We start from the raw sequence: 18184 nt of genomic DNA, 5'->3' as shown, positions 1-18184 counted from the left end.
GTTCAAAGCCAGGCAAAGCAGGAAAGCCTATGAGACTCTTATCTCTGAGAAACCACTCAGAAAACCGGAAGTGGTGCTATGGCACAACTGGTAGAACACTAGCTTTCAGCTGAAGAGCTGAGGGACAGCACCCAAGCCCAGAGTTCAAGCCCCACAACCAAAAAATATGAGCTGATATTTGGAAACGTAAGTCACTTCTACGATCATAAATTCTGATGCTAAGACATAGAGAAGACAGAGAGAAACGTGAGTTAAATTGTTACACATAGCCAGGCTCTAGTGGCTCACACTTGTAATACTAGCTACTCAAGAGACCTAGATTGAGAAGTCTCTGGTCTGAGGTCAGACAGGAAAAAAGTTATCAAGATCCTATCTCACCCATGTGGCAAATGCCATAACACAAGCCACTTTGAAGGTATAAGTGGAAGCATCAGGGTGCAAGGGCCAGTTTCTTTTCTTTTGGTCTCATTACCTGATTTATGTAACTTTAACCCCTGCGTACATCATCTTACAATAACAGTTAAATAAAAAAATCAAATATAGCAGCTTCTCGTACAATGATGATGGTAATCACAATCATAACCATGGTAACCAAGTAAAAACAAAAGACTATCTAGGGTAGAACAATGGTAGTAGGGTAGAGAGGAAAAAGAAAGGATACTGAGGAGTGAAGGGGAGTGAAGGATGTCACACATACATAGGCAAATATGTATTCAAAAAGTGGGAGAAATAAAAGCCAGTGAGGCAGAAAACAATTCCCCAAAACCCTGATGATGGAAGCAGAAAAAAGGTAGGAATGGAACAAAATGGGCAGAGTGAGCTGAGTAGAGGTACTCAGTGTGCATGTATGCAATCACAACAATGAAATCCCTTGGTATTATGATTATATGCTCATTCAAAAATAAAACAAAAATTTTAAACTTCATATATTTCTAAGTTAGTGCAGTGAAATAGCTTGGTTATGATAATCTTTTTATTTCTCAGATTTAATTTTTTATTAGTATCAATGTTGAGATCCTAAGTTACATTTGAATACTTTTGAATAACAGTTTTGTGCCTCAGATTTTTTATTGGATGTAGGTGTAATATAGTATTTTAGCTTTAAAGGGCAAACTGCTCCAAAATTATGGAGAATGGAGAATGAAAGAAGGAAAGAAAGAAAGAAAGAAAGAAAGAAAGAAAGAAAGAAAGAAAGGAAGGAAGGAAGGAAGGAAGGAAGGAAGGAAGGAAGGAAGGAAGGAAGGAAGGAAGGAAGGAAAGAAAGAAGGGAGGGAGGGAGGAAGGGAAAGAGGGATGGAAAACAAAAGGAGGGAGCAAAAATAGGAGGGAGGGAGGAAGAAAGAGAGAGACGGAAGGAAGAGAGGAAAGAGAGAGACAGAAAAACACAGAGATTGGTTCTGGAATTTCATAAGGAAAACCCACTGTTTTGCATAAGGGCAGCAGGCATGGATCAGTAGTAAAGCCTCTGCTAGCAAACATGAGACCCCAAGTTCAAACCACAAAATAGCCAAAACACAAAATATTTAAAACAAATCCTGGATATGAGACAAAACTCCATTGGCTAACAGACACCCCCACCTCCATTAAACGAAGGCCTCCTCTTAGTGATAGTTCACAGTAATGCAAAAATAATAAATTGAAAATCTGGAAATGGAAACTTCAACAACTCTGGTAACAAGGAGTAGGGATGTAGATTTCAGTACTATCAGTCAAATTAACCTAAAAGACATGTGTGGAATATTTTATCATACACACCAACAAGACACATGTTTCTAAGCAGCTTATACAATGTTAACAAAATAAACCAAATTTATGGGATAAAGCCAGTCATCACAGATACAAAAAAAATAGCATATCTCAGCCCTTTTTTATTTTTATTTTATATAAAATCTTTCATTCGTTATCTTCCCTCCCCTCCCCACCCCGCCTTGTGAGCTAGCCTCAGATAGCCATCCTTTTACATATGGCCTCCCACTTAACTGTGAGTGCACACCTGCAGCACAAAGCCCAGCTTGCTGAATGAGATTGACTCTCACTAAAATTTGCCTAGGAAATCCTACCACCCTTTTTCAAAAGCCTTCCTCTCACGTATCTGGGACAACAGGTATGAGCTGCTGGATTTTATCAGACTATACCTGGAATTCAGCAGCAAGAGAAATATGCAAAAGCATGTAGAAGAAATAACACATTTTTGAATGATCAGTGAATCATTGAAGGAAGCAGAAAATGATTAAATCAAATACAAATGAAATCTCAAATGTATAGAAAATCTCACTCATGCCCATAGGTGAAAATTGTCAATAAAATACTTGAAAAACAGCACGTCAAAAAGCCCATAGAGAGAGGAAAATAGAAGGGGTGAAGTGGTTGAATTTGTTCCAAGTGCACTCTGCACAGGAAAGGAAATATCACATAACTTCCTTGTATTACACATAAACGGTAGCTCAAATATGAATTTTGTAAACCATACAGTATGATCAAACTGGTTTCATTCTAGTGAAGGAAAGATTTTTCAAACACATGGAATCAGAAACATAATGTACCACATAAACAGAATAATGGATAAAAACACATAATCATCTCAATAAATACAGAAAAAAGCCTCCAGTGAAATTTACTGTTTTTACATGATAAAATCTGTGAAAAAAAACAGGAATGGAAAGGATGTACTGTGACATAGTAATGATTGCATATAATATGCCTATAGCTAATATTTGACTAAGTGTAGAAAACTGTCAAGAGTGAGACAAATATGTCTAGTCTCTCTGTAGTTATTCAATATCATCAATAATCATGCTAAGAAAGGGAAGGAAAACAATATCACTCACAATAGCACACCTACATACCTAGGAATAAATTGAAGGGGGTGAAAGTCTCATATAATTTTAACTACACAACCATGTGGGAAGAACTTGAAGACAATAGAAGATGAAGACTTTCCATGCTCATGGATTGGCAGTAGTCATGTGGACGGAATGGCTATATTACTGAAACTATTCTACATATACTGCAATCCACATCCAAACATCAGTGTCATTTTTCATAGAAATAGAAAACTCAGTCTTAAAATTCATGTGGCATTCACAACAGAACTCAAATAGAACAAACCTGAGGACCAACAGAAATGCTGACTTAGAATTGGACTACTCAGACTGAATAAGAAAAAACTTTGGTAATGACACAAACAGACATGCAGACAAACAATGAGATGGGAACAAAATGGAATTCAACAGAACCAGAGTGAAAGGGAAACAGAAAATAATATCATAGAATATTGAGAAATGTACCCATAGACCTAGAGTTGCCTGGTTTTTGACAAAAGACCCTAAAACCTATGTTGGAGAAGACAGTCTTTTTAACAATTTGTTCGAGGACAACTGGTTATCCACAGGTGTGAGTTTGAAATTAGACCTCTGTCCTTCACCTTGTACAAAGGCTATTTAAAAATAAAAGGCCAAGTCTTTCCATTTCCTAACAAATGGGGCAATGTCATTCTTTATGATGGAGGCATAGAATTCCATTGTGTATAGATACCACATTTTCTTCATCCATTCATCTACTCAGGGGCATTTGGGTTGGTTCCATATCTTAGCTATGGTGAATAATGCTGCAATAAACAAAGGTGTGCTGGTAAATTATATTAAGTGAAGTAAGCCAGGCCCAAAGAAACAGGTCCCATGGTTTCCCTTATTTGCAATAACTAGTATATGTCTGAGACAAGCAGAAACGGTCAGATTAGTTGTTAAGCGAAATGAACCCCAAGATAAGGATTCAAATGGTTTTTCTCTCTTGTGATTGTTTCTAATATATTAATAAGATGATTTCTTTGTTGCTTTGTATGTCCCTCCCCCATGGTATAACTCCTCTTTCACTGTATTTGATGTTGGTATAATTTGTGAAGGGGAAGGGTAAAAACAAATTGTTTAAATAGGGATTCAGGTGCACCCATTGCAACAATGAGATGTACAAGTCGTTATGTGGAAAACAAACTTTACAACTTTCGCCCTCGTGGCTGGAAGGAGGCGGCTATGGAGCTGGGGACGATGGGAAGGGATGGGAAGGGGAAACAAAGGAGGAGGAGGCAACAATGCTTGATAAGAAATGTATTCATCACCTTACTCATGTAATTGTAACCTCGCTGGACGGTATTTTCACAATAAAAAAATAATAACAATTAAAGAAAAAATAAAAATAAAAGCCCTGTCGGGAGCCGGGGGCCCATATTTTAGTCCTAGCTACTCAGGACACTGAGATCTGAGGATCACGGTTCAAAGCCAGACTGGGCAGGAAAGTCCATGGGACTCTTACCTCTAATAAACCACTAGAAAACTGGAAGGGACACTGTGGCTTAAGCGGTAGAGCGCTCTACTTGAGCTGAAGAGTGCAGTAACAGCGCCCAACCCCAGAGGTCAAGCCCCACCACAGCCGAAAAGTAAATAAGTAAATAATTAAATAAATAAATGCCCTTAGTGAGACATTTTAAACTTTGAAAATACAACAGCCAAAGGTTACAAAATATAGGAAAGTCAATGACTTCATGAACAGGAAACTAGAAGCACAGAAAATAAGCACAAGAATTTCCTAATTGAATCACAGCAAATTAAAAAGGAACCAAACAGATATAATAGATAATTTCAAGTATCGGTTAATGTCTTTTTTGCTAATCTCCAGACCGCTAGATATCTAGTATATAAGAGTCCAAAAATCTAAATGATAAAAATCAAATAATCTAATTAACTTTTAGGCAAATGAATGGACAGCATTAAAAACAACAAATGGCAACTATACACATGAAAAATGTTCAACATCTTGAGTTGTAAAAGAAATGCATGGCATAAATATACAGAGATTCTATTTCACCATAGTATGACTCACTATTACCATGAAAACAAACAATAAATGCTGATGAGCATGCAGGAAAAAAAGATTCTGCATAGTTTGTTGGTGGGAATGTGAATTAGTATAATCACTAAAGAAATCATTATGGAGATTGCTCAAAAAGCTAAAATCAAGGCTCAGAAGGGGGCTCAGTGGTAGCCTGCTTGCCTTGCATGCATGAGGCCCTGTGTTTGATTCCTCAGCACCACATAAGCAAAAAGAGCCAGAAGTGGCTCTGTGGCTCAACTGGTAGAGCACTAGCCTTGAGATGAAGAGCTGAGGGACAGCCCCCAGGCTCAGAAATCAGGCCCCACAACCGACAAAAAAAAAATACCGTCTTCACATCTTTTGACAAGGATTGATTTGACAACTTGAACTGAAGTACTCAGTGAAGTTAAGCTATTTCCTTTATGCAAATACTGAACAATTTGGCAAAGTCTTCCATGAGGATAAGGGCTCTAAAGAGAGTTTCAGGACCTTGGGGAAAACATCCCTGTCTTGTTAAACCAACAGAATTTAATAACTTTTATACATACACACACATGGCACACACACATAATGTGCATATACATAGCATAGATATAAACATGAAGGGAAAGAATTTATAATTTTCATAAACAAATACTGTAAAGGATAAAGAAATGCTACCCATTGTCCCAGGTAAAGTTAATTATATCTACTTTTCAATTTCTGTTTACTTTAATAAACAGCATGTAAAACTTGTTCAATCCCTCTGTGTCTGGATTTCCCTACTCAACATCAGATAATGGAAAATTTATGTGCTATTAAGAGATGTTCTAGTGGTTTAGGCACAGTATTTTTTGTCTCTTTAGTGGTCAAGATACACAAAATGGGAAACAATGACCATGACTTTGCCTCCCAGCCCAGCCCAGTGTTGCTCCAACTTTGTTGGGAAAAAAGCTGCCTTTACATAAAATTCCAGTCCTGTGTGAGTATATTTATTCTCAGTGTTCCTTCAGGGTAGTAGAATAAATAATAAAAGCATTATTCTTCAATGTAGATGAATAACAGAAGTTTACTTTCAGAATTGGTTTTGTGAAAAGACAATGATGATCTCATTGAATCTTTGAGTCCCATTTGTTGTTATTCTATGAGGAAAGGAAAACATATTTCCATAATAGTTGCACTAGTTTACATTCTACGAAGGTATCAATAGATTCTTTTTCCCTTCAATCTGACAGTATTTATTGCTATTTGTTTTGGATGATAATCATTATGACTGGTGAGATGGAATCAGTGAAGTTTTATTTTCATTTCCTTTATGGATATGGATGTTGAACATTTCTTCATTTATCTATTAATGACTTGTACTTCTAAGAGTTGTCTGTTCAAGTTAGTTGCCTATTTTTAATTGCTTTAATTGTTGTTGCATTAATATTTTGCTATTTAACTTTTAATATTTTTTCCTGGTTAATTTTCTAATTTTTAGCTCTTTGTTTATTGTGATATTTTTTCCCCAGTCATGGGGCTTGAACTCAGAGTGTGGGCACTGTCCTTGAGTTCTTCAGCTCAAGGCTAGCACTCTACCACTTGAGCCACAGCACCACCTCCAATTTTCTGGTGGTTTATTGGAGGAAAGAACCTCTTTGCTGCCTGGGCTGGCTTTGAAATGTGATCCTCAGATCTCAGCCTCCTTAGTGCTAGGATTACAAGTATGAGCGACCAGCGCCCCATTACTATTTTTTCGGGGGGTTCTGGGGCTTGAACTCTGGGCCTAGGTGCTGTTCCTCAGCTGTTCAGCTCAAGGCAAGTTTCCAGCTATTAATTCTTTATCAATTGAACAGGTGAAGAAAAACAGAACAAGTCAGTTTGATTGGAACACATTTTATTCACAAATGGAAAGGTCAAAATAGAAACACTTCCCCCCTACTTTGTTCAAATAAAAATTTTAGAAAGTGTGCACCAGTGCCTCAAATCTCTGCCCTAATTAGGAGACTTGAATCTGGAGGGCCTCAGTTGTATGCCAACAGAAAACTCTGTGAACTCTATCTCCAATTTTCCAGAAAAATGTTGCATTGGAGGCATGGCTCAAGACCCCTTGTCCTGTCAAGGAACTGGTAAGGATTTGCTCAAATATGGAGTCCCCAATAGTGACCAGCTTTATTATATTCTGTTGAAAGAATGACTTGAGATAGAAAAGAAAGTGATTTATTCTGTCTTGGGAACTAGTCCCATTCTGCTCCAAGCTTGCAACTTGGAGCAGGTGAAAACAAGTTTGAAGACACTTGACACAGCTCTGGACACTTGAGTTGCTGTTCAGTTTTCCACTTCACTGCTTTCTATTAAAATAATTAAGTCTCAATTCAGCCAAAGATAATTTCTGAGACAATGATAAGTACTAATTGTAGAGGGAGAAGAAAAGTTGTACTACAGGGATTGAAATTCTACAGAGTTTGCTTCTCTCTGACATGGACACAACTGAGAAAATTAAAGCCTGGGAGTTTATGAAAGGCAAGAGCTTCACACATCAGTGTGATACAAATAGGATCTGGGAGGCCTCAGCTTGGCAGAGAACTGACCAAGGCTTCCACTGCACCACAGCTACTAGGTGAGTAATCCTGATAATTCTTTGAATTATGATGTCACGCAAATTTTCATTGGGAACACTAATTTTTCTTTGACTAAAACAGGGTGTTGTTGAGATGGTCTGAGAGCCTACAGATTTCCATTCTTCTTCTTCTTTGGAGCAGGTTTCTGAGGCCAGAAATACGAAGGAGGCAACTTCCTAGAAATACGACTTTAGAAATACTGAATCAATTTGTGCCTGTGTTCTGATTATGATAGTGCTCAAAAGAATACTAAACTGCAAATTTGGATGTTTGATTTTGGCAGTCCAAAAGGGATTTGAAAATAATAAAAATAACTCACAAAGAGTTTGAAAGGGAAAACTATCATTTTGTACATAAAAATCATTTTGGTACCAACAGTGTGTGAACAATTACATATATCATGATCGTCTCTTAAACTCTAAAGTGTTCTAAGTTATGAAATACTTTCCCACATTTATATCACCATTACTGATGAATTCCCTTCAGAGATGTGTTTGCTGGATCCAACATCTTCTCATCATACACAAATGATGTTGAATGTTGTCAAGGGAACCCTCTTCCTCTTTATAACTGCAATAGGCATTGTAGGGAACATCATTGTTTTTGTGAATTTTATACATAGATTTTGGAGAGGAGTTCAAAAGAAGTCTATACACCTTATTCTCATCCATTTGGCTTTTGCAAATACCATAATACTTCTTTCCAAAGGATTACCAATGGCAATAGCAGCTTTTGGTTTGAGATATTTCCTGGATGATATAGGCTGTAAGGTAGTTGTTTTTCTAGAGCAGGTGGCCCGGGACTTTTCCATCTGTACCACCACTCTCCTCACTGTGGTCCAGGCCATCACCATCAGTCCCAGAAGCTCTCTCTGCTGGAGATTTAAGCCAAAGACTCCAAAGAAAATTCTTCCCCTGTTTCTCTTCTTTTGGATCCTCACTTCCTTGAAAAGCATCAACTTATTTCGACACATCGCAAACGTCAGAGAAAACACATCAGAAGCTGCTAAAACTAACAATTATTGTTATTTTCAACCAGAAAGTCAGAAAGCCAAGTGGGTAGTTCTTATTCTAATGGTCATGCACAGTGCCATATTTCAGGGTGTCATGGGCGGGGCCGGTGGCTACATGCTATTTCTTCTCCACAAGCATCACCAGCGTGTTCTATACCTTCAGAGCTCTCACCTCCACAAAACTCTTCCTGAAATGAGAGCTGCCCACAGTGTTCTCCTTCTGATGTTATGTTTTCTTTTCTTCTATTGGACAGACTGTGTTCTCTATCTATTTTTAAATTCTGTCTTAGAAACTAATTCTGCAATGTTAAACATTCATGGCATTTTGACCATTGGGTATGCATTTCTCAGTCCCTTTGTGCTGATTCAAAGAGATGGAGGTCTGACCTGTTGCAATTTTCTTTCAGAAACAAAGACATTGAAAATATCAGTTGCTGTGACTTGTCAGTGATAGAAATAAGCCTTAGACTTGTTTTGTTGTTTGTAAAACAAAGTAATTTCAAAGTAGCTTAAACATGTAAAATTTGATTCTCCAATGTCAATAATGGAGACCTGCAATATTGAACTAGCACTGACATTTTGGACTACAAGAGTGACACAGAATCTCATTCCCTATTCTGATAGCCTCAAGGACTGACTCTAATACTTGTTTTGGTGAGCCTAGCTTTTTAGTAGCACACTACCTGTATTAAGAAGCAGGAAATCAACTTGGTAAGTTTTCCAACATTACTAGTATATTCTTTATGCCAGGAACTTCATTTCTAACACTTGATCATACATATATATTTAATATTTGAGAATTACAATCTAAAAATTGTATATTGTTTGATTCATTATTTCAAAGACACTATGTAAAGGGTAGCAGATGTAAATGTTTACTTGAAAATAGACAAAAATATTCATCCATAGAATAGAATTGATTGTATGCAGATGATAAAAGAAAAAGTTTGATACCTTCTCATAAAAGCAAAGTCATTAATGGGACTAAAATTCAGGGAAACAAATTTGTCTTATGTGATATGAATGAAGAATCTCTGGACAAACATAAGAGAAACTGTACATTGTGAGAGAAATTGGACACAGCAGCTGAAATTCCAGTTGACTCCTTTCTATGTTTTTCATTGTAGTTATCAATATAAGTTATTCTCTTTTTAAATGGATAAAGGAGTCATATTGGGGGGAAAAAGAATGGCGTTTTTCGGAGACACCATTCATTAGGGCCCTGGCATGTTCCATCATGCTCTCATTGCCTTTATTTAAAATAGCTATAAATTAATATGACTCTACATTAATTTAAACAGGGGTTGCAATTAATTTCTTAAAAGAGAACCAATCAACACAGGTATACGCATAGCATACATACTTTCATTAGTAAAATAGCTGATGGAGATATTTAAAATATTGATGCCATTTATTATAGGCACAAAACACAAAAGCTTTGATCAATTGGGTAGAGACAGGTTTACAAATTTATACATTTAGAATGCATTGACCAAGCCAGGTGTTGTTGACACTTGTAAGCCTAACTTTTCAGGAGGCTGAGATTTGAGGATCATATTTTCAAAGCCAACCTAGACAGGAAAATCCTATGAGATTTTTCTTTCTAATTAACCAACGAAGTGCTAAAGGTGGAGATATGGCTCAAGTAAAGTTTAGGAACAGCATCCAAGATTTTAAGTCCCATATTGGCAAAAAAAAATGTTCTATTAGTTATCATTATTGTCTATATGAACATACAGGATTACATTGCCCTATGTAATAGTAATAAATGTCAGTTCCTTTTAGAGTTAGTAGTACTATTCATATACAATTCTTAAATTACTTAAATTACTATAAGTACAGAACCTTTCTTTTGCATATAGCTGCAACTTGCTTGAAGGCAAACAGTAATTTAACTTTATTTCACAGATTTTTGTAAAAGTGTTTCCTTTGCATTCAGCATAAAGAACAAACAAAGTAAAACTTTCTGAATCAATTATTAGTATTAAATTCAAACAAAGTATGTCACAATCTGGAAATTAACTGCTATCATATGAAGTTTGTTTCATGAAGAATATATTACTGAATATTAAGAACAAGAAGGCTGAGTGTGGTAGTTTACAGCTGTCAACACAGATGTGGGGATCTGGGGTTAGGGGTTAAAATGTCAAGCTCAGCTTAGCCTGAATAGAGAGACTTCATCTCACAGAAAAAAAGGTGGGGGTGGAATACACAAAGAAGATATAATTCCTGCCTGATATTATCATTTGCTAGCCTCGAATATAACTTTCCCAAAACCATGCTATTTAAGCTCCACTTTTACTTCAGAACAGAGTTGACAATAGTTAACATGCATCTAAATCATCAGCAGGAAATTAATAAAAAATTAAAATACTCCTAAATTTTTTATACATCAAAATGGTTGAAGGTAGCAATAAAACACAGACTCATACAATTTCATAGCTTGCCCACTTGGATAGAAGTCACATCACTTTGTGTTTCCCTTCTCATACATCCACAAGTACTGTTTTCCACTATACTAGACATGAACTCTGCATTGATTTTTGCCTGTAAAATGTTATGGAAGATTGGGGAAAAAATTGACTGAAAACTTCAAATGGCAAAATGAACTTTCAAGTTCAAGAGATTCAGAAAACCCTAAGAAGGCAAACCTCAAAACATCAACACTGACAATAAAGTATTTTTAAAAATAATATAATATTTACCTGACTTGTGTAACTGTGAGCCTTCTGTATAGCACCTTTTTAATATCAATTAAAACATTTTAATCCATACAGATACTCATCACTTAAAACAAGGTTCTAAAAGTTAAACAACTGAAAAATGTGAAACGGTTCTAAGAGAAATAAAAGATTTAACTCAAAAGAACAAAGATCCACAGATATTTATTTTAAGAAAACATGAACCTGAGATAAAACTCTGGTAATTACATTTCTTTATTAAAGCCATATTCCTGTGGTTCATAGAAATACTTTGGATCTCCAGAACACAGTTTCTATTCAAAGTTGATATTCATCCATTTCTAAGAAATCTAAGTAGATCTCCTGTTACACAGCACACTAGTGAATGACTGCAGTTGTTTTTGTTCAGGCCTGGGTGGTACATTGGCAGCACACCTTTGGAGTGATATCACTGTGATGGGACTCTGGCTTCATCTCCTTTGAAGGAGTTATGATATGGATTCAAATCTGAAAATTGATTATGATACATTTAGTGACTCAAGCCAGATTTCTCTTTAGTTGCTCTGTGTGTTTTTCTCATTGTATAGATCAATGAGAGCTCTTTCCTCTTACAGTGTACATACAGATACCACAGAACAAAATCAAATAATCACCGCCAAGATCTCAGTGATCGAAAGTATTCTGATCATGATCCATTGCCATAGCCACACCCACCATCTCTTTGGTGACCAAGTCTTACAAGTGTTCCTGTTCCTTTAGCAAAAGATCATACAATGGTGTTCTCAGCTTCCAAATCACTAGGTAGTATGGATCAGAGAGATATTCTAGGATGCCTAAGTACTCTATCCTCATGAAGAAGTTGTCACAGAAAGGCAGGGAGTTTGGACAACCCACAGACTCTGCTCTCAGTTCTTCAGGTAAGAGTATAAACCTCCTCTCTTCTCTCCTCTTCACCACCTACATACAAGTGTTTTATGAGTTAAAAAAAAGCAAGTGTTATCTGAATGTTAGGTCTCTTATTCCACTCACTTCACTGCACTCCTTTATGTCAGGAAGTGTTAGGCAATGGGAAGAGCTCAGGAAAGTGTTGTTTAAGGTAAATCTGCATATCTGCCTGTGGTGAATATAGAATTACCTGCCTCCCTCTCCTTGGATCTTCTGTGGTGTCCAATGAGAAAGAGACCATTTCTGAAAATGGTATTAGGGATACAGAACTGAGGTGTGAATTTCATAGGGAAGCTTACACACATATTCTCAGCTCTCATGGGCAATGACCACAGAAATTGAGCATCTAAAAAACAATCATGCTGGGGCTGGTGACTTACACATGTAATCCTATCCACTCAGGATGCTGAGAGCTGAGGATCACAGTTCAAAGACTACCCTGGAAGGAAAGTGTAACACTTCTATCGCCAAATAACAACCAGAAAATCTGACTTAGAGCTGTTCCTCAAAGGGGTACAGTGCTAGCCTTTAGCAAAAGAGCTCAGGGACAATGTCCAAATCCTGAGTTCAAGCCCCAAGACCAACCAACAAAAAAAAGACAATCTTGGTTTGGCACTGAACATTTCAAGGAAAAATACCTCTAAGACGTACCATAAAACAGAAGGGAATACTTCAGTAAGTCACATGAAGGGACCCAAGCAAACAGCCAGAAGTGAAAGCAGGACACACACCATCCCAGCCCTTCATAAGTCCCCAACTGCCATGTCCTGGACAATATGTACAAGAGGAGATCTAGATTGTACCATTGGATGATCTTTTCTATCAATGAAGGTATACTCAGAAAATATTCAGAAAGTGATCTCTGTGGATTCTCAGAAGTTTCTTTAACATTACTTCCTGGCTTTGGTGATAAATGGAGGATGTGTGATAAAGGGAAAACCAAGTTTAAGAAACTTGGACACTTTAGGGAACTCTTCACCATTACCATCACTCCTTATTAATGCACATTCACTATAATTCACTCAGCAAGTTTCTCGCCTCAGCAAATTACAGAGTAGTAAGAAGACAGCAGAATTGTGCCTCAGGGATGGAGAGGTGCAGAAGGAGCACTTTTTACCTGGTGAAGATAAAACTCAAGACAGTCACATCTTGACAACAATGGAGTGGTTTATGAGCAGTGGGACTCATGAAGAATAAATACATCCTGACTCTTACTGCTTAATCACAATATCCACCATGATGCAGCTGCAGAGACTATGTAGGTAAGTGATCCAGCACTGTAGTTTGCGGCTGCCTTTGTTGTTACAAGGGAAGCTGTGGAGGCAGAGCTGGTCAGATGCAGGTGGTGAGAGAGAAGGGTCTGAAACATTTGACCATTTGTAGAATAGGAAAATATCAAACAGAACCCAGGTAGCAGAAGACCTATTAATTCCGGTAACCTCTGTTTTTCTCTCTACAAGAAGTCCTTGAGCCGGGTCCAGTGGCTCAGGCCTGTAATCCTAGCTCAGGAGGCTGAGATCTGAGGATCGCAGTTCAAAGCCATCCCAAGCAGGAAAGACCTTGAGACTCTCATCTCCAATAAACCACTCAGAAAACAAGAAGTGGTGCTGTGGCTCAAGTGGTAGAGTGCTAGCCTTGAGCTGAAGAGCTGAGGGACAGTGCCTAGGCCCAGAGTTCAAGCCCCACAATGGCCAAAGACAAAATAAAAGAAGCCCTTGAGTTAGGAGATAAGAACCTTTTTAAAATATTAATGAGCTATACACATCAATGTCTCTCCTAAACAGTTTTTAGAGTAGATATAGGTGAATGGCTTTTCCAGCTCACTTGTGACATTCATCAAGACAAGAAAATACTCTTTCTTTATTCCAAAGACTATTATTGATATGTCAGAGAACCAACTGGTATATTTTTCTAAAGTAAAATCTTAGCCATAGCAACACCAGAGATATTGCAAGTAAAAATTAACTCTGATTTATGAGTGTCTTTAAGGATAGTCCCTGTCATTCCCTGTATCTGTAGAAACCTGTGTGTTCAACTCATCTCTACCTGTGAGGAGACACTGAAACTGAAATCAAAGTGCATTGACTTCTCCAGGCCACTCAGTTTTTAACATCCTTAATGAAACATTAAGGAACCCAAATACATTCCCAATCTGTTTAGCTGATACATTGCTGAACTGAGTTTATTGTCAAATTTTGAATCATGTGCCTCAGTTTATAATTTATTTGTAAGCTGTTTTTCAAGCACTTAATAGTGCTTGAATAGATTATGTTAGGGAGGATAAGTAAATAGACTCAAATGCGACACCTCCAAGGAGTTCTCACTATGCAGGGGAGGATGATGGCAGCTGGCAGACATCCAGCCAACCAGGGAACACAGACCGGTGGGGTCAGGTAATACTAAGAGTCAAAATTCCAAGCTGATTTCTGACCCATAGCCAGCATTGTGCTAAGAAGGTTACTGGTTGGGAAAAAGTTCACCATGGTGACATATTCATATTCTTTTGGCAAAGTGTCTATATGTTAACTGTCATAGGAAGTGGGGAATGATCTTTTATGTTGCACAAATAAATTTGATAAACAAGAAAATTGTTGGGGACTAAATTTGGGTTGACATGGGAAGCTTTTATAATTTGTAAGAATAAAAGCAACATAAATTTATGTTGTGATCTTCATTTTTTATTTTTTATTTTTTTTTTGATCTTCATTTTTTAATATAATACAGAATGCATAGAAAAGAAAAAGATACCACTTCATAAAGTGGTTTTACAATCACAGCAGGAGATTTTAGAGTAGTTTGTTTTACAGGGTATGGATTCTTTGCTTACTTGAAGGATGAATGTATACAGGATCATTCAGATGATCCCAGGGAAGGAAAAGTACAACAAAACTACTAATGACAGGTGCTGGTGGCTCATGCCTGTAATCCTACCTACTGTAGAGGTTGAGATCTGAGGATCATAGTAGACACACACAAAGCCAGCCGAGGCAAAAGAGTCCCCTGACACTCTTATCGCCAATTAACTACTCTAAAACCTGAATTACTGTTGTTACTCAATTGGTAGATTACTAAGTTTGAACACAAACAGGTTCAGGAACACACCCAGGAGCAACACACCTGATTTAAAAAGAAAAAGAAAAAGAAAAAATCCACCATAATGATTGTATGTATTGGGTATGAGAAGTGAAATGTGTACATATTGGAAATTGACTGCATGTATTTATTGCTTTTGCTTACCTCCTGTGGAAAAAGAAAATGATCATAGAAAATTTGGACATGAGGAATACAAAGAAGGAAAAACAGGTGGATGCATGTAATCTGTGTCTAAATTGTAGTCATCATGAATCCCCAGGTCCCAGGAATCAAGAAAGGAAGAAAGTCCTAGACACTGGTACCTCATGCCTGTAATTCTAGCTACTTAGGAGATTTAGATCAGAGGATCACAGTTCTAGAGCAGCCAAGGTACGAAAGTCCATGGGACACTTATCTCCAATAAACCACCAAAAATAAAAAAGGTGGAAGTTCAGCTGTGTTTCAATTGGTAGAGTGGTAGCCTTGATTGAGATAAAAAGTTCAAAGACAGCACCCAGGACCTGAGAGACAGACAGACAGATAGAGTGGAAGAGTAAAAGAGGAAGCAAAGAAGGAAGGAAGGAAGGAAGGAAGGAAGGAAGGAAGGAAGGAAGGAAGGAAGGAAGGAAGGAAGGAAGGAAGGAAGGAAGGAAGGAAGGAAGGAAGGAAGGAAGGAAGGAAGGAAGGAAGGAAGGAAGGAAGGGAAGGAGGTAGGGAGGGAGGAAGGGAGGAAGGGAGAGAGAAGGAGGGAGGGAGGGAAGGAAGAAAAAGAGGAAAGATGTGAGGGAAAGAAGATAAAAAGTAAACAAGAAAGAGAACAAATGAAGGAAATGAGGAAATAAGGGAGGGAGGAAATGAGGAAAGAAAGAAAATTAGGCATCTTCCAAGAAATGACCTTGTACATTTACATACTTCATAAACCATTACTTTACTATATAAACAGGGAAAATCAATAGACTTGAAATATGTCATCTTTATTTGGTTGTGCTTCTCAAAAGGCTTTTCCTGGTCCTGTATATGAAATCAGATGATTTGGAGTAACCTCATTCAAAGGATAATCTTCTATACGCATACTGGTCCTGGAATTTTAGGAAACTTCCTTGTACTTGTGAAACATGTATATACTGTTGTTATGGGTCCTGAAAAAGAGAAACTCATATACCTTACCCACATTCACCTGTTTTTTTCAAATACACTCATCATTTGTAGCATAGGGGCCAGAGGTATATTAACTACAGATCTTTGTTTTATAAACTTCCTAGGTGATGTTGGTTATAAAAGTGTGATTTATATGGAAAAACTAGCTCGAGGCCTTTCCGTCTGCACCACCTGTCTCCTCACCATGGTCCAGGTCATTACCATCAGCCCCAGAACCACCCTGTTGAGAAAGCTTGAACTCTCTGATAAGCTCCTATTTGTTCCTCAATAGCATGAATAGCTCCAGAATTGAAATACATGTTGGATATTGTCATATGCATTAATCTAAGCATGTAGTTAGGTTGGTTTTCCTCTCCCTCTTGTCTCTTTGGGATGTGATTTTTCAGAGTCTCGTGGACTGGAGCAGTGGGTACATGGCTTTCCATCTGTATAACCATCACAAGCGAGTCCTCTACCTTCATAGGTCCTCCAGGTTCACACACAATTCCAGTTCAGAAATCAGAGCCATTCATAGTGCTCTCATTCTCTTGACCTGTTTTCTTTTTTTTTATTGGGCAGATTTCATTTCCACAATTTATATAGGCTCTATCATGACACATGCCTGCACAGTACTAAATATCAAGGTGTTTCTAGGTCTTAGGTATGCTGGTCTCAGCCCCTTCATCTTGATCATGAGGAATGCACAGGTTTCTAAATACTGGAAAGTTCACTGAGAAGTACAAAAATTACTTTACATTGATTCCTCAATGAGCTAGAGGTGTAATACATTCCAAATTTCTTTATGCTATCATACTATGATATCATGAAAATAAGGCTTTATTTTCATAGATTTCTTTTATTTTTAAGAAGTCTAGTTCTTGAAAATCTAAGATTGATTCAGAGATTCTAGAATCTTGGCCAGATAGATCCTTATTTTCTTCTTATTCTCATCCTGTAGTTTCTTGCCTGGGAAGAAAATACTTCTGCTCCTTCAAATACATAGTGTATTTTCCCTCAAACCCCAACTTTTGATTAACCAATAACCTTGTATGTATGTTAGACCAAATAAACTTTATTGTTTACAATCTTAAGGAAGTTATTTAGTACCTTGTAAGTATGTACCAGCAGCTTTCTAAGGAACAAAAGAAAGATGAAGAACCGAGATGTCACTTAGATCTGTACAGAAAATCAGATGATCTTTGGTTTCAAAAGCATTAAGGAAATTGATCATGAGAAACACTGTATGCCAATTAGAAACACATGCAAGACCATAATAGTCAGGAAATATCTATGAATACACACAGGGAAAAACTATTCTTTTACAAAGGATACTACCCCGGCTTTGAAAACAATGCTCCAGATGGGGCTCCAATGTATAGCTGGGGCATCTCTGGCATTGATACCTCTACTGTAAATTTCACAGGCCAACAGACCACTTTTGGAGAACACAGCTTCCACTTCAAGTCACTCATGACATGGCCTGCACAGGAACAACTCCAAGTCTTTGCTCCAGTCACAATCCTGAGTATTCACCCTTTCATGGATGCAAATGTGGGCTGGATTCATGGCACAAATGTACCACCACTCCCGAAAGCAGGAGTGTGTTGTGATTGCTGAAACCAAAGTGAACATTTCTCTGATTTCCCATGGAGACCAGAGAAAGTGGAAGTTCAGGAAACTCCCACTGCCTCAGGCATCCACAGGAGGGATCTCAACTCACCCATGCTCTGGGGAGACCACAGTCCATTACATCTCAGGTTCATCTAGAAGGTGTGCAAAATCTTTTCAGCTGTGTTTTATTAAAGCTATGCCCTTCTACTGGCTGCAGATCTCACCTAACAAATAAGTTTGAAGCAGAAAAAAGGTTTCTGTGAGCAAAGACTTGGTGG

At 37.6% G+C, this 18184-nt stretch overlaps 1 protein-coding gene and 1 pseudogene across 1 annotated transcript; both read left to right on the top strand.

Moving 5' to 3' along the window:
- The first annotated feature begins 7975 nt into the window (after positions 1 to 7975).
- LOC122111243 (vomeronasal type-1 receptor 4-like) lies at positions 7976 to 8911 on the top strand. The gene has a single exon (XM_042683965.1). It carries the CDS (start codon positions 7976 to 7978, stop codon positions 8909 to 8911), a length of 936 nt encoding a protein of 311 aa, XP_042539899.1.
- A 3080-nt stretch (positions 8912 to 11991) lies between these two features.
- LOC122111242 lies at positions 11992 to 17029 on the top strand (annotated as a pseudogene).
- The last annotated feature ends 1155 nt before the right edge of the window (positions 17030 to 18184 follow it).

The sequence above is a fragment of the Dipodomys spectabilis genome, unplaced genomic scaffold (assembly GCF_019054845.1).
Source record: "Dipodomys spectabilis isolate Male_0828 unplaced genomic scaffold, ASM1905484v1 ptg000085l, whole genome shotgun sequence".
Lineage (NCBI taxonomy): Eukaryota > Metazoa > Chordata > Mammalia > Rodentia > Heteromyidae > Dipodomys > Dipodomys spectabilis.
This window is presented reverse-complemented; position numbering and strand designations above follow the sequence as displayed.

Coding starts and splice junctions, on each gene's coding strand:
- LOC122111243 (XM_042683965.1), top strand. CDS start 7,976: ATGATGTTGAATGTTGTCAAGGGAACCCTCTTCCTCTTTATAACTGCA.